General features: G+C 47.9%; 1 protein-coding gene across 1 annotated transcript; it reads left to right on the top strand.

Moving 5' to 3' along the window:
* Positions 1-1,567: 1,567 nt before the first annotated feature.
* LOC101171748 (rab11 family-interacting protein 4A) lies at positions 1,568-13,657 on the top strand. Its single transcript, XM_023957847.1, has 15 exons — positions 1,568-1,877; positions 3,748-3,835; positions 3,987-4,072; positions 6,049-6,176; positions 6,260-6,415; positions 6,518-6,652; positions 8,217-8,252; positions 8,345-8,453; positions 8,540-8,643; positions 9,266-9,406; positions 9,493-9,574; positions 10,971-11,108; positions 11,178-11,318; positions 11,407-11,550; positions 12,545-13,657. Exons 1-15 carry the CDS (start codon positions 1,725-1,727, stop codon positions 12,659-12,661), a joined length of 1,758 nt encoding a protein of 585 aa, XP_023813615.1. The 5' UTR covers positions 1,568-1,724; the 3' UTR covers positions 12,662-13,657.
* The last annotated feature ends 800 nt before the right edge of the window (positions 13,658-14,457 follow it).

The raw sequence follows: 14,457 nt of genomic DNA, 5'->3' as shown, positions 1-14,457 counted from the left end.
ATCTCAAAAATGCATGTGAGATTATGGAGGGAGGGGCTGTAGATCAATACAGACTATGAGTTTCTCCTTATTTTTAAATTTTTGGATGCTGGTGTGCCGCGGGATTTTTTTTAAGGTTAAAGTGTGCCGTGGCTCAGAAAAGGTTGAAAAACACTGGTCTAGGACATGGTCTCTGCAGAGCGGCACGGCTTCATTAGAAATTCCCCTCTGAGTTATGGGCAGGGAGTAAGTCTGCACTCATTTCCCATCATCCATCTGTGTGCTGTCTCTCCCACTAGCTTACAACCCCAAAAATAGCAAGATCCAATCTATCCAACTGTCCAGTTCTGATCCAGATTCCAGCTCAGACCAGGAGAACAGACGTCCATGGATCTGTTGGTCTGCAGGTGGATAACCAGAAAGGGGCGGAGCATAGAGCTTTTGACTCGCCAATTGTGGCTTTGACGTCACAACTAATCTCTTTCAAACTGCTCTTTAGTTGTCTGCTCCTGATTCACAACAATTGGAGTAAAAACTAAATCTGAATTTCCTTTATCAATGTCATGTTAAAGCTTGGAGTGGAACTCCTTCAACGTCTTTACTAGCAGAGAAACGTTCAGCTGCTGTGTAGAACACAAGATGATTGACATAAAAGATATAAACATGAGTTAAAACTAGTCAGAAAAGACAAACTTGTCACTGTATAGATTAAAACATGAAAGGGTAAAAAATGTTTAATAAAATATAAAATACTTAAAAGACAAATAAGTGAATAAAGTTAAAGAGGCTCTATTCCTTGTTAAAACCTGCAGCTGTAATCTGATGACCGTCTGCATCACAACAGTCTATCTGCACATTTAGAAAGCATGAAAGTCTGTTTCTAGTGACAAAAGGTCTACTCTAGATTCATGTTTTTCATCTGTAATTAGGGGGGTTACTTATTTAACAACGTAATTGATTTGTATTCCTAAGATCCAACTGTATGATGGATCCGCCTAAACCTTTAGGAAATAGTTTAAAGTGCAACAAATGGATAATTCTTGATAAATATAATTTGGATCGAGTTACTGTAGGTACATGTTATTATAATGTAAAACCGACCAATCACAGCAGACGACACACGCGTGATGACATCAGAGAACACGGATCCGTCCATCATTCCAGTCCAATGTGTGGACAGACTGTGAATAAAGTCATGTGACCATCCAGTGTCTAGAATGTTCTAAGAATGTTCCCTTTGGATTCTCTGGATGTGGAAAAACAACAGTGGTGAACTTTAGGAAACTAACATGTGAATGGATTTGACATTCATTCTAGTTTACTTGTTGGTTTGGACACAGATTTCATTAACTTGATGATCTGGAAGAAATCCAAGAATCTGGAAAACTGTTCAGTAGCAGGAATTTCTGATAAACATTTAGGTTAATATATATGTTTGAATTTAAACTAAGTTGGATTTTTAAGGACCAGCATTAATATTTAAATGTGTCAGAAAAATTACATTTATATTTAAAGACACTAAGATTTGTTCAAATCCACGTTTGGAACGGAGTCACGTGACGCGTCCTCTGGGTTGAAATCAGACTCGCGTTCTGTTCGGTAATCATCGGGTTTTTCCGGAGCTGATGTCAGAGCAGCACAGATCGGTCCGGCGGAGCTCCGGATGATGATGATGATGGCGTCGCCAAAGCGGACCCGTTCGGCCTAACGCGAGCAAGGACAGCGGGCGTCGGTGCGGTCCGGACATGGAGGACCACGTCTGCTCCGAACCGGACCAGCTGCTGCAGTTCCTGCGGAGACTCAAGGAGGTCTTCGACGTCTGCGACGAGCACGCGGACGGCTTCATCCGGGTGGAGCACCTGCTGGAACTGGGTCTTCAGTTCGGTCAGCCAGACGAGGTGAGGGGGTAACTGGGATGGACCGCTTCTCTGTGTGGGGCAGGGGGGTGCTGCAGACCCCCCCCCCCGGCGGTCGGTCACGCGGACCTGGCGCGCGCAGGTGTCAGTTAGCACGAGGTCTCGCGCTGCTTCAGCAGGTGGACATCAGGAGGATGATGAAGGTCAGCGCGAAGCTTCCAGCCGCCATCAGGTGAGGCGGATCTGTGGAGCTTTGGAGGCTGGTCCACGTGATCAGAACAGGTGTGCCGCACGTGACAAACAACTGTGGCGGTGGGACGTCTGTCTGCGGAAAATCACGGCCTCCCTGTGGGCGGTAAACCTGCGGTGCATGCTGGGAGTGATTAAAACCTCCACTGCTTTGTCTCATTAGAACGTTTATCAGATCGTGAAATCCCGTCTCTCCTTCCATCAGTCACGTGATGCTCTCACTCAGGTGTTGCTCGTTTCAGGTGAGCCTCAGTAGGACCCCACATCCCATCATGCTGTGTCTCTGTGTGGGTTTAAACCCCCCACCCATCAGAGGGACATGAGAGTTAGGGTCTGCACGGTGGTGTAGTGGTTAGCCATGGTTCGAATCCTGGCTGTGGAGCATGCATGCCCCCCCCCCCGTGCAAGCGTAGGGCTTGTTCAGCCTCTCCGGTTTAAAAAAACTGTGTTTATTCAGTGAGTCTGAATGGCCCATACATGTGCATGTGAGTGTGTATGTGAGTGTGTATCTGCAACAGGCGGGGGGAACAGGGGGAACCCCGTCAAGGGGATCAAGCCGGTTCAGAGAGCGATGACTCCAAATGAAGCAGCTTGATGCTCAGACACGGCTGTGAGGAGGAAACATCTGGAGGGTTTCCCCACATTTTTGGTGATGTGAATATAAACCAGTTAGTCTCTTCTTTGAACTGATCACCTGTGGAAAAGACACCTGTCCATCAGTCACACTCCAAACTGTCCAACATGGACAGACCAAAGAGCTTTCAGTGGATTGAAGGGAGAAGATTGCAGACCTGCACCAGACAGGAATGGACTTGAAAACCATCAGCAAGAAACTGGAGGTTACCATGACAACCGCTGGTGCAGCACGACCATCAGTCCACCTTTAGGTCTGGGACTCCAAACCAGATCTGACCTGGTGGGGTTTCTGTGATCATGAGAACAGAAATGGGTCTAAAACAACATAGCATGACTTATGAACACGGAGGTGGAAACATTATGGTTTGGGGGGGTTTTTCTGCACCGTGTGGATGGGAGGATAGGCGGGGCCATGTTATATCAAACCCTGAGGGAGAACCTCCGTCAAACGGGGGGGGGGGGGGGGGGGGGGGGGGGGGGTCATGACCCAAAACCTTCAGCCAAGACGACCAAGGACAGCCTGAAGAAGAAGCAGATCAGAGTCATGGAACGGTCCATCCAGTCTCTGGACCTCCATCCTATAGAAAACCTCTGCGTTGCTAAGCAACAGCCACCAAATCTGAATGATTTAGACGTCGTTTGTAAAGAAGAGAGGAGCAGAATTCCTCCAGATCTGTGCAGAAACCTGATCAGGTTCATCATTCCAGTGGTTATCTCTGTAAATATTATTTTCTTGTATCATCTTGTCGTGTTGTCGTCCTGAGTGCTGAGCACCCAGAACACGGCTAAAAATAATCTGTGCACCAAAAACTGTGCCACCTCACCGTCTTCCTGCTCTGCATCAGCGTCACGCCGTTGAACCGTGTGTCTGCATCACGGGGAACTCACCAATGATGCTCTGGACCAGAGGTTCCTCCGTGCCTTGATGCCCCTCCAGCCCCCTCCAGCTTGTATCTGCAGAGGTCACATGGTGGAGGAAGTACGCCGTTTAGCAAAACTGAATTTGTTTTTTTGGTGTGTCCTGCAGGTGAAAAAGCTGACCCGGCATCTGTATCCCAACGCTCACGGGAAAATCAACTTCAAAGACTTCTGCCACGCCGTTTTTGCCATCAAAGGTGAGGAGTCTTGAAAGGGGGCGTGGTCAGAGGTTTGCTTAGGCTTCGGTTCTTAGTGGACCCGGTGTCCCATACGTCCTTGTCCTCATCGTGAGGCTCCATTATCTCTGCCTGTGGGTTTGGACTCATGGCTGCCGTTTTCTTGCTGCAGGCTGTGAGGGCCTCCTGAAGGCGGCTGTGGGCCCCCGCCTCGCTTCCCGCCATCCGTCTGTCACGGACAACGGCCACGTGTACCAGGTTTGATTCCCCTTCCTTCTGTCTCAGGGTGGAAACTCTGGCTTCTGACATGAAGGTTGTCTTCAGACTCAGATGCCCCCCCCCTTCCCATCACCCATCTGTTTACACGCTCTCCTGCTAGCTTACAGCCCCTCACAACATTAGCGGTTCAACAAAAACGGCGTGAAATGTCGTAGCTATCCGTCCGTACAGGTTAGATCCAGATTCCAGCCGAGTCAAGGACAACAAAGACGTTCATGGATCCGTTTGTCTGTTGGTGGATGAATCACAACTACAAGCTTTCTCCACGGGCTTTTTTTCACCCGCTCCTGATTCACAGTGATTTGAATGAAGAACTACTCAGAAATGCAGTTGAAATCTTAATTTCCTTTATAAATGTCATCAGAAAAAATGCAAAAAGACCATGATATAAACACCAAAACCCTTCAACCATCTGCTGAAGGCTGACGACACAGACCATTGACTGTATAAGAGAACTGGACTGAGTGACTCCGCCCCCAGACATTCCAAACAGGAAGTGGCTCCAAGAAGCCAAAATTCCATAGACATCTATAGAGAAACAAACAGCTGCTAGTCAGTCATTCTGTTGGTCGGAAGAACCGTTCTGGATCTGATACTTTTTTATAAACATGCTCTAGGTCAGTGTTTTTCAACCTTTTCTGAGCCACGGCACACTTTAACCTTAAAAAAAATCCCGCGGCACACCAGCATCAAAAAATTTAAAAATAAGGAGAAACTCATAGTCTGTATTGATCTACAGCCCCTCCCTCCATAATCTCACATGCATTTTTGAGATAATTGTGTCAGAAAAAGCTGGAAGTTGCAGCTTTTTTTTTCTAAAAGATGCAATAAAAGTTAAGTTAGAAGATTTAAAAACAGTTTGAAGTGTGTTTGTTGGTTTCAAGACGTTTAATAACAGATCTCCTTGTGTGCTGTCACTCGCACAACCCAATGCATCATGGGAGATGTAAACAGCCGCCAAACGCAAAAAGACTAGCGTCTCTGAGCTTCATTGTTTTGTTCACTTGTTCCACGGTCTGATACCGGATTCTGTGGAAAGCTACACCGCTAAAGACGAGCTTTAGCTGGTATTTTTGTTAGAACTGAGTGACTTTACGAGCTAAATCGGGACAAGGAAGTGAAGACTTTAACCACTTCTGATTGGTCAGACCGATGACATGTGATTAAGCCCCCCAACAATGATTGGTGGAGACAGATAAAGGGACGGGACTTTTCCAAAATACAGCCGAAGGTGCAGCTGAATCGCGGTACCGTCATTCTTATCAAAATGTCTTTAATAAAATAAAATAAACGCAAAGAAAAAGTATTTTACGATCTTTTATATTCCTAACTACTCAGTGTTTTATGTTTGGATGAACAGAGCTGATCTCCTGGAGATGGGAAATGTTTTTAGATCAGTTAATGAGGGTAATTTCCCATGGCACACTTGACCATCTCCCACGGCACACCGGTTGAAAAACACTGAGCTAGGTAATCCTAAAGTTTTTTTTTTAGAATATTTTTTTCTGTAATTTAAGTTATTCCAGTTCTAAACGGACCAATCAGATGTTGAACGTTCAAAACGATTGACAGATTTTGTGTAGCCTCTTTTCAAGTGGTAGGGGCGTGGCCTTCTGACAAGCTCACTCCTGACTGACAAGCGGGTTGCCATAGAAACAGTGTCTCAGACCGACTTGGACCAATCCCCGCTTACTGTCGACATCTGGCTCCGACATGGCGGCGTCCGTGTCATGAAAAATGGCGGTTGGATGGGCTTCATTGGGTTGGAGCCGCAGGTCAACCGTCTTCAGTGGATGAGGTCACGCTCGCCTGCTCCAGGTCTCAGATACAGTCGATGACCTTCATCAGGAGACCAGCGGATCCGGACTCAGGGGGGGGGTGTTGCCCCTCCGACACACCTGAGAGGATAAGCCCCGCCCCCTCACACTTGCACTTTCTGCCCGATCTTTCCGCAGGCTGCAGAGGCAAACCCAGCCCCCCCCATCATCATGTGCACTCGGCCTTACCCAGAGTGCAGTGCGTCGAGCGAGGAGTGCGACATGGACAGCAGCGCTGACGCACGGGGCCCGCCCCAGCGGCACAGGTCAGTTCGACGCCGCTCCTTCAGGGAGGAGAAACTCCAGAAGGTTCTCCCGCCACTCCATCACTCCTTTGTTTCTGGCTCAGCCTCCTGAACGGATCTGCATCCGTCATCTCCGGGGAGGAGCAGTTTGAGGACTACGGCGAGGGCGTGGACGTGGACTTTACTCCCAGCAGTCCTTGTCCTGAAGAGGACTCCCACACCAACGGCTTCTCAGACCTGGGCTCCTCGCTGCCGTCCAGGTCAGCCTTTGCTTCTGAGCCCCGGTTCTCCTCATCATCCTGCGTCTTTTTGAGTTTGGGAATTTTCAAGTTTCTTGTCTTGTTCCCTTTGTTTTTCTGCAGCGGGGGTCAGACCCCTCAGAAGATGGGGCAGCTGTACAACAGCGACCTGCTGGACATCTACTGCTCTCAGTGCTGCAAGAAGGTCAACCTCCTCAACGACCTGGAGGCGCGGCTGAAAAACCTCAAGGCCAGCAGGTGGCGCTCACACCCGCAGTACAGATTTTAGAGCTGAAGACCAACAGCTTCATGAAGGGAAACCGTGACGCAAATAAGTCCACAAACACGTCTGACTGGTTTCCAGTTAACCTAGATAAGACACGATAAGCGAAAGCTAGTATTTCACTGACACAAAAGTACTTCTTTGAAGAAATATTACATTTTGATGAAATGAATGAAGGCAAAGCTGTAAGAAGCAAATCTACACGACTCACAGTACGTTAAGGATATTTTTATTTCCATGAGTGCGTTTCCTTTTTGCTCTGAATTTTAATGAAATACATAAAAGTCCTCCTATATATTACGAATAATGAATGAGTAGGAACATTATTGTCATTAGTTTATTTATCATCCAAAAATTGAACTAGAATAAAGATTGCCCCACATACCAGACATGGACCGTGTCGATCCAATGACAGTGACCTCGGCGTCTCCCGCTCCTCAATAACCTCATGATGTCGTTCTGAGGCGGTCCACTCTTCCACAAGTTCTACATGCGGTTCTGCAGGTCACTTGGGGGTCCAATCATCCAGTCTCTGCTTCAGCTGCTCCCAGACCTGCTCTATGGGGTTCAGGTCAGGGGTCATTGCTGGTCAAACCATGTGGCCACGCCCACTTCCTAAAGACCAGCTGTGTTCATTCTGGTGAAGCGTTATCATCCATAAACAGACGTTGGGGTGTTCTGGTGGAATTCTATGATGTCTGAGGTCAGAACCTGCAGTGACTGGACCGTCTACAAGAACCAGACTGTTGCTCCTCCTCCACCAAAGAACCCTGGAGACCATGTTGACCTTGGCGTGTCGCTCACCTCGCCTTCTCCAGCTACGCTGACCATCATCTGTGTGTGAGGTGGCCCTCATCATCCGTGAACAGGACGGTAGACCGTTGCTGCATGGTCCAGGTCACATGGTCTGTACTGCAGACGGCGGTGTCTTGGTGTGGGTGGAGTCCCCCCCCCCCCCCCCCAACCTGAAGGCGCTGTGGTGGGGTGGAGCTGCTCGCCGTTCAGCGGCGTGTTCATGGCTGTTAGGAGGAGGAGCTTGGAAGGACTTGGTGACTAAATCAGCTGTTTAGACCCACACAATGCTGACTTGATGAAACACTGAGACGCTTTTTCTCCTGGAAGCTTTTGGCTCCAATCAACAACCTGAAGACAGTGAGACCATCATGTCTGTCTGTCACCACAAACAATCAGCTCACTGTCCAGTGAAACAAACACTGTTTATGACATTCATTGAGTTTTTCACAATATCTCAAATGATTGTGAGTTGTGTAAATTCTGGAGCGGTAGAGTTGGAACCCTGTCAGTTTTGACGTTTATCGTGTTAAACTCCTGTCAGGAGTTTAGCGATTGTGTTTTTATGGAGTTTATTCCGTTAAAGGACACAGATGTAAGAGTTCTGCCGTGTCGGCCATTGAGAACGGGGATGTTTTGGCGTCTGAAGCGTCACCCTGCGGTGGGATGACCGTGACCTCTGTTTGCCGACCTCAGAATGTTTTTGGCGGGAAAACCCTGTTTCTGAACAGTTTTCCTCTGTTTCAGCCCGAACAGGAAGATCTCCAGCACCGCCTTTGGACGGTGAGTTTCCGGTTCTCCCCGCTGCAGAGCGTCATGGAGACGGGTGTGGTGAGGAACTTGCTTTGTGTTCTGGTGGCTCCTCCCCCCTGCAGGCAGCTGTTCCAGGCCAACCACAGCGTGTTCGGGTCCAGTCAGGGCAGCAGCACCGAGGACCTGTTTGCAGACAGCTATGACCCCTGCGACCTTGACATCACAGAGAAGGTACATGCAGGAAACGTTCCGCTCCTGTTTTTTTTTTCTCTATGGCGTCGAGCGGCGTGGCTGAAGAAGCCGGTTTTCCGTCTCAGGTGGGGTTCCTGGAGAGGAAGGTGACGGAGCTGGAGAGTGACAGTTTGGCCAACAGTGACCTCAAGTCCAAACTGAAGCAGGAGAACACTCACCTGGTTCACAGGTGAGGCGCGCTCCTCCTACAGACTTCTGCAGATGTTAAAGGTTCCATTTCATCCCACGGCGTCGTGGTTTTATGTTCAGGTGTGTTCTGACCTGCAGGTGAGAGATCACGGATAATTTCACTGAACGTACAAATTACTAAACATAAAGTACAAGTATTTACGTGATGGTAGTAATGACACAAACACTAAAAGTGGCATAAATGTAATCGTTTCTAAAAAGTCTTTGTCAGTCTGGGATTCTGCAACTCAACGTCTCGCTCCGATCGTCTTCGGATCCGAACATCATCTGTCGTTTTCCAGGACATAGTTTCTGCAGAGCGGCGGGCGTTCATCAGAAATTCACCTCTGAGTTGTGGGAGGGGCTGCTGGTGCAGAGTAAGCCCGCCTCCACTTCCCTTCATCCATCTATTCACTCTCTCTCCCCTGCTGGCTAAAAACAAAAGTTCCCCTGAATACCTGATGTGACCCTAGTGGGTCATGGTGAAGGTCAAAGGTTTCCTGTCGATCTGTAGCTGCGGTTCCGGTCCATTCATCCATTCAGATCTTCTCCAGAGCTGCGGGGACGGTCCCCCGTCCACCCCCGCGGGGCTGCTCCTCCTCACGCAGACTCTGTCTCCTCAGGGTGCACGAGCTGGAGGAGCAGGTGAAGGACTCGGAAACGAAGACTGCAGAGAGTCTGAAGGAGGAGATGAAGCGGCACCGCGAGGCCTTCAGCAAGATGGAGAGAGACAGGAACAGCGAGATCGATCTTCTCTTCAACCGGTAAAGGCGGTGCGCCGGAGAAGAGAAGCTCTTTTTGTGTCTGTAAAGACGGCGTCAGATTCCCTGAACACAGCGGTTGTCTGCAGGGTGCAGCAGCTGGAGGATGAGAATGGAGAGATGACTTTAAATGTCTGCAGACTCAAGTCTCAGACGGAGAAACTGGATCAGGTGAGTGCGCCTCTTTCAGGTTCTTCAGGTTCTGCATGGACTCCTGATGGCAGCAGGAACCACCTTCATGAACACAGATGTTAGTTAGTAGCCACAGGGATCACCTGAAACTGGGTTAAATTAGTAAAATAATTATACAATTTATTATAAAAATACGTCAAATGAAAGCCCTGAGACTCCTTTCCACCCCCCCTTCACCGGTTTGTCGGCTGCTTCACCCTCAGAGCTTTTCTGCTGGTTTTATCTCCATAGCAACCGTTGTATTTTTTGGTCGCCTGGGGATGACGGACAGGTCGGTGTCATTTTTAGGAGAATCTGCAAAAGTAAACTTTTTGATTTCCTCGTCAACTGAGGTTTTTTGTTAACCACGCCCACATTCCTAACATGGTCACCCGTTCTGGCGAGCTAGAGGAGGGGCAGAATTGTGAAAACAGGACCGTCCGTTTGGTCCTCAGTCCAGGACGGAAACTGTTCAGAAACCAGATGAAGAATTTCTTCTGAATTAGAACAATAACATCTGATTTTTTACATTTTTTCCAGTAAATGTCTTTTTGTGTTAACTAATTAAATGATCTTTACAGGATTTTTTGCTTCTTTAGAATCTTTGCCATTTTGGTATCAAAACGTTAAACCTATTAAAGAGATTCATGCCGGTAATTTTCAATTATTTTATAGTTTTTGAAATATTAGGCAAAACATGTCAGCCTCACAGGAATGAATGGGAAACAACTTTAAAAGCTTTAAACTCCTCTAAACGTTCAGCTGGAAAAACGATTTAAGCTTCAAACTGTCCGACCTTTTTTTCAGCTTTTTAAGATACTTTATGGTTTTTAAACAGTCATAGTTTATGTTTTGTAGACATTTCAGATCATTTCTGGATGCAGAATCCAATGGAGCTGAATGTTCATAACTCCAATGCAGTTTGCCACAAACTCATGATTCTTTTCAGCAAAATGTAAGAAAATGTGTTTCAGTTTCCTAAAATCCTTCTCCTAGAGCCCCAAATCTGAGACAAAGCTTAGTAGATTCTGCAATAGCTGGACATTTCCCCAGAGGTTGCTGTCTTCTCCCCTGTTCTTGTTTGAGCTGAAGCTTGTTGGATCAACCGGAGACATGAAACCAGAACATGTTGTGGTTCCTACAAGGGATGAATGGTTCTGAATGGTTCACTAAATGGTTTCTGGTTTAGTCCCGGTCATTTGTCAGCCTCCTCGTGAAACGACGACGAAGCAATGAAGGGATTCAGACTGAGATCCTTACAGGAGATGCCTTAGAAGGAGATGTGAGAGAAGAAAGGCTTTCTGGAGGTTATTGATCGATGCGAGCTGTGATTGGCTTGAGAGGGAGGAGCCTGGAGGCGCCGCTGAGTCTGACGGAGGGAGACGTTTGTCTGCAGGAGAAGCAGAAGATTTCAGACAAGCTGGAGGACACGAGTCTGAGGCTGAAGGATGAGCTGGATCTGTACAGGAAGATCATGGACAAGGTTTGGCAAAACCGCCGCGACTTCCAGAAGGAGAAGGAGTCCACGCAGGAGGTGAGCTCCCGCCGCCGCTCTGACCCGCACACGGCCGGCTGTCGCTCACACCGCGTCTCCTCTTTGCAGCTGGTGGACGATCTGCGGCGCGAGCTGGACTACCTCCAGATATTCAAGTCAGAAATGGAGCATCCTGGGAAAGGAAGAGGCCTGTCTGAGTTCAGCGCCAAGACCATGGAGATGGAGCACGAAGTCCGGAGGCTGAAGCAGGTGTGTGAGCTCCAGGTTTCCACGGCGACCAGGGAAAACCCCATCAGTGAAGGGTCTTCTGGTGAAACTGTCCCTCTGTGCTCCTCAGGAGAACTTCAAGCTGCACGACCAAAACGACGACCTGAACGCTCAGATCCTCAGTCTGAGTTTGTACGAGGCCAGGAACCTGTTCTCCTGCAACACCAAGGCGCAGTGCCTCGCCGCTGAGATCGACAACGCGTCCAGAGACGAGGTCAGTCGCTCAGCGTGGGGGGGGGGGGTGCTCTGTCGTGCTGCGTTCACGGCTCAAACGTAGCATTCGGCGTTCACACGGGACAGCCGCGCGTGTTCCTACAGCTGGAAGCGGCTCCTAGGAAAACAGTGGTGCAAATCTGGGTCCCTGATTGGTCAACATTCAACTGCTTTAACTTTCAGCACCTTCAATGGCCGTCCGATTTGTACGTGCAGCCCGAAAACGGACTTTTAAGCTTGAGTAGCGACACGTGAACGCGGGTTTTAGCCCCAGAAGCCTCAAACGGCGTTTACAGAGGTCGTGTCTGAATTCCTTCCCTACTCGCTACATGGTTCACACTACAGCGCGGTCGCCATTTCCCAGTGCTGTCTGCATCTGCAATAACAAGATCCAGTGCCCTAGAAATTTCCCAGAAGTCTCTGCAGAAAACCAGAGTGCATCGATGCTCACTAGATTGGCGAATATAGACCACAATGCATTGGGTCGGAACAATTTTTGCCAAAATAAAGTATTGAAATGTATTTTTTTAATAAACCATCAATGTTTTTATGTTCAGAAGAAAAAAAAAGTAGTACATAGGGCTGCACGATATGCGATATTAGTGATCAATATTCTGATGACGATGTAACTTGCGATACATAAACAAATAGCCAATCAGCCAAAAACATAATTTCCTTTTCACTGCAACAGTTTAATGTATATAAGAGTTAACATAAGTTATACTCCTCATCTACAGGCCAACATCTGACATAAAAGAACTCCATCTTTTATGTCACAGCTGGATATCGCTATAATGATACATTTGCGATTCATTGTGCAGGACTAGCAGTGAGCGTGGCGTCCGGATTGCTTTTAAAATCCAGGCACTAGATCGTTTTTTAGTAGTTAGGGTTACGGCGGGACTTCGGACACAGCTACAGACTTGACATGGGCGGCGGTCGCTTAAATGCGCGGTGTGAACGCAGCATCACCTCCGTCATTTGTATCTCCTCAGCTGGTGGACGCCCTGAAGGAGCAGGAGGAGATCAACCTGCGCCTGAAGCAGTACATGGACAAGATCATCCTGGCCATCCTGGACCACAACCCCTCCATCCTGGAGATCAAGAACTGATGCGACGCACAGATGGTGTGGCTGTTCTGATGTTCTGTTCACTGTAGGTTTGTGTTTCCGTCTGCTTCTGCTCTCACCGTCACTGAGCGCCAGCGCCGTGGCGTCTGCTGCACCCTCACATCGTGACGTCCTCACGTTCGGCCTCCATCCACTGAAATGCTCCGTTGTCAGATTGAATTTACAGGCAGGAATGCTGGAAACGGTTCTGAATGGCAGGAAGTGCTGCTCCCCTTCACAATAAAAGTTGCACTTTTCACCATTTTAACGTGTTTCTTCAGCTGCAGCAGAATTCAGGTGGAGGTTTGGGGGTTTGTTTTTGGGTATGTGCTCCCAAAAAGTGGAGTGGGAGGGGGGCCAGCTCTTCAATGAAGGCTGAAGGAGCAAAAAATGCGCTAAAGGGAAACTGATGCTGTCTGCAGTCTGGCTTCAAAACATCTGAATGTTTTCTGTGATGAGAGATGGAGTCTCCCTTCGCCCTGTTCCCGCCTCTGAATGAGATTATTCCTGCAAACGGCTTTGGAAGCTCAGAAGCAAAAAGAATGGGATCGACCGCATGGTCTAGTGCCAAAACACCAACAAACGTGAGCGAGCGAGGCGGGGAACGTTCTGGAGCTGGTCCAGACCTTTCAGCCCGACTCTGTTCAAACGCCAAAAACCAAACGTGGTGCTGTGGAGCAGAAAAGCCAACCCGTTTGGGTTTTCTGCTCCAATGCGCGGTGCCTCCGTGCAAACATGGAGTTTCTGTCGTCTGTGACAGGAAGGAGGTCCTCCTCAGTGAGCGCGTGCAGACACAGCGGCCCAGACGCCACAAAACCATCAAGACAGATTTTCTTCATGGTGTCGCCGTTTGATTCTGATTTGATCACCAAGTTTGTGATTTCATTGTAAATGTTGTAAAAAGTCACTTTTCATGAAAGTCACTTGGTAAACAGACTGAATGTGTAGATGAGTTCACTGTAAATGTCTGAGCTGATATTAAAGACATGAATGTGTCGACGTCTGCGTCTCAGCTTCTGGTGTGGGAAAAAGGCCACTGATGTGAGTTTTGACGGTTTTCATGTTGAACTGGACGAAAACCTCGTCCTGGTTTTCTTCACCATCGTTTCCAGCAGATCCGCTGTGGTCCTGAAAGGACGTCTGCTGTTTCTGAGATCGTTTTTCTACGTTTCCCCCCGTCTGAGCTCCACAGACGATGAAAGCAGAATTCACTTTGGTCTCAAACACCACCCCAGTTCCAGCTATGAACACTGGATTTACAAAAATGGCTTCCTCCGTTCATTATCTGCCACTTTTGGGAGTGTGAAAACGTAGACCTCCGTCTGAAGACGTCCCTGCATGGATGCCTGAACATTCCCCAAAACGCCTCACTGAGACGAAAGAATAGGGAAGGAAAGGATGCAGGTAGAAAAATCAATGTAGTCCTGTTGGAACAGCAGACATACAAACAAGATCATGTTGGGAGAAAATCAGTCAGGAAGTTAAAGAATCTGTCAGTTTGTGCCTCTCCTGTCTTTAAGGGACATGTGATGCAAACAACAAGAAGCTGCTTCTACCAAATCCAGTCAATAGTCGGCTGAAGGTGAACCGAAGTGACAGACGTTTTTTTGGGGTTCTTTCTCTCTAACAGCAAACAACGCCTGAATAAATTACCGTAATACCATAAACGTTTTAATTCACCACAAAAACAAAAAAAAAACAGTCTAAAGGTTTTTATATTTGAAGCTATTTTTCCTTGAGACAACATTAAAAAGTGCCAATAAAGGAAAAAAAAGTTTCTGTTCAATTCATTGTCATTT

This window comes from Oryzias latipes, chromosome 8, assembly GCF_002234675.1.
Source record: "Oryzias latipes chromosome 8, ASM223467v1".
NCBI lineage: Eukaryota > Metazoa > Chordata > Actinopteri > Beloniformes > Adrianichthyidae > Oryzias > Oryzias latipes.
The sequence above is the reverse complement of the archived record's forward strand: the minus strand, read 5'-3'. Positions and strand labels throughout refer to the sequence as shown.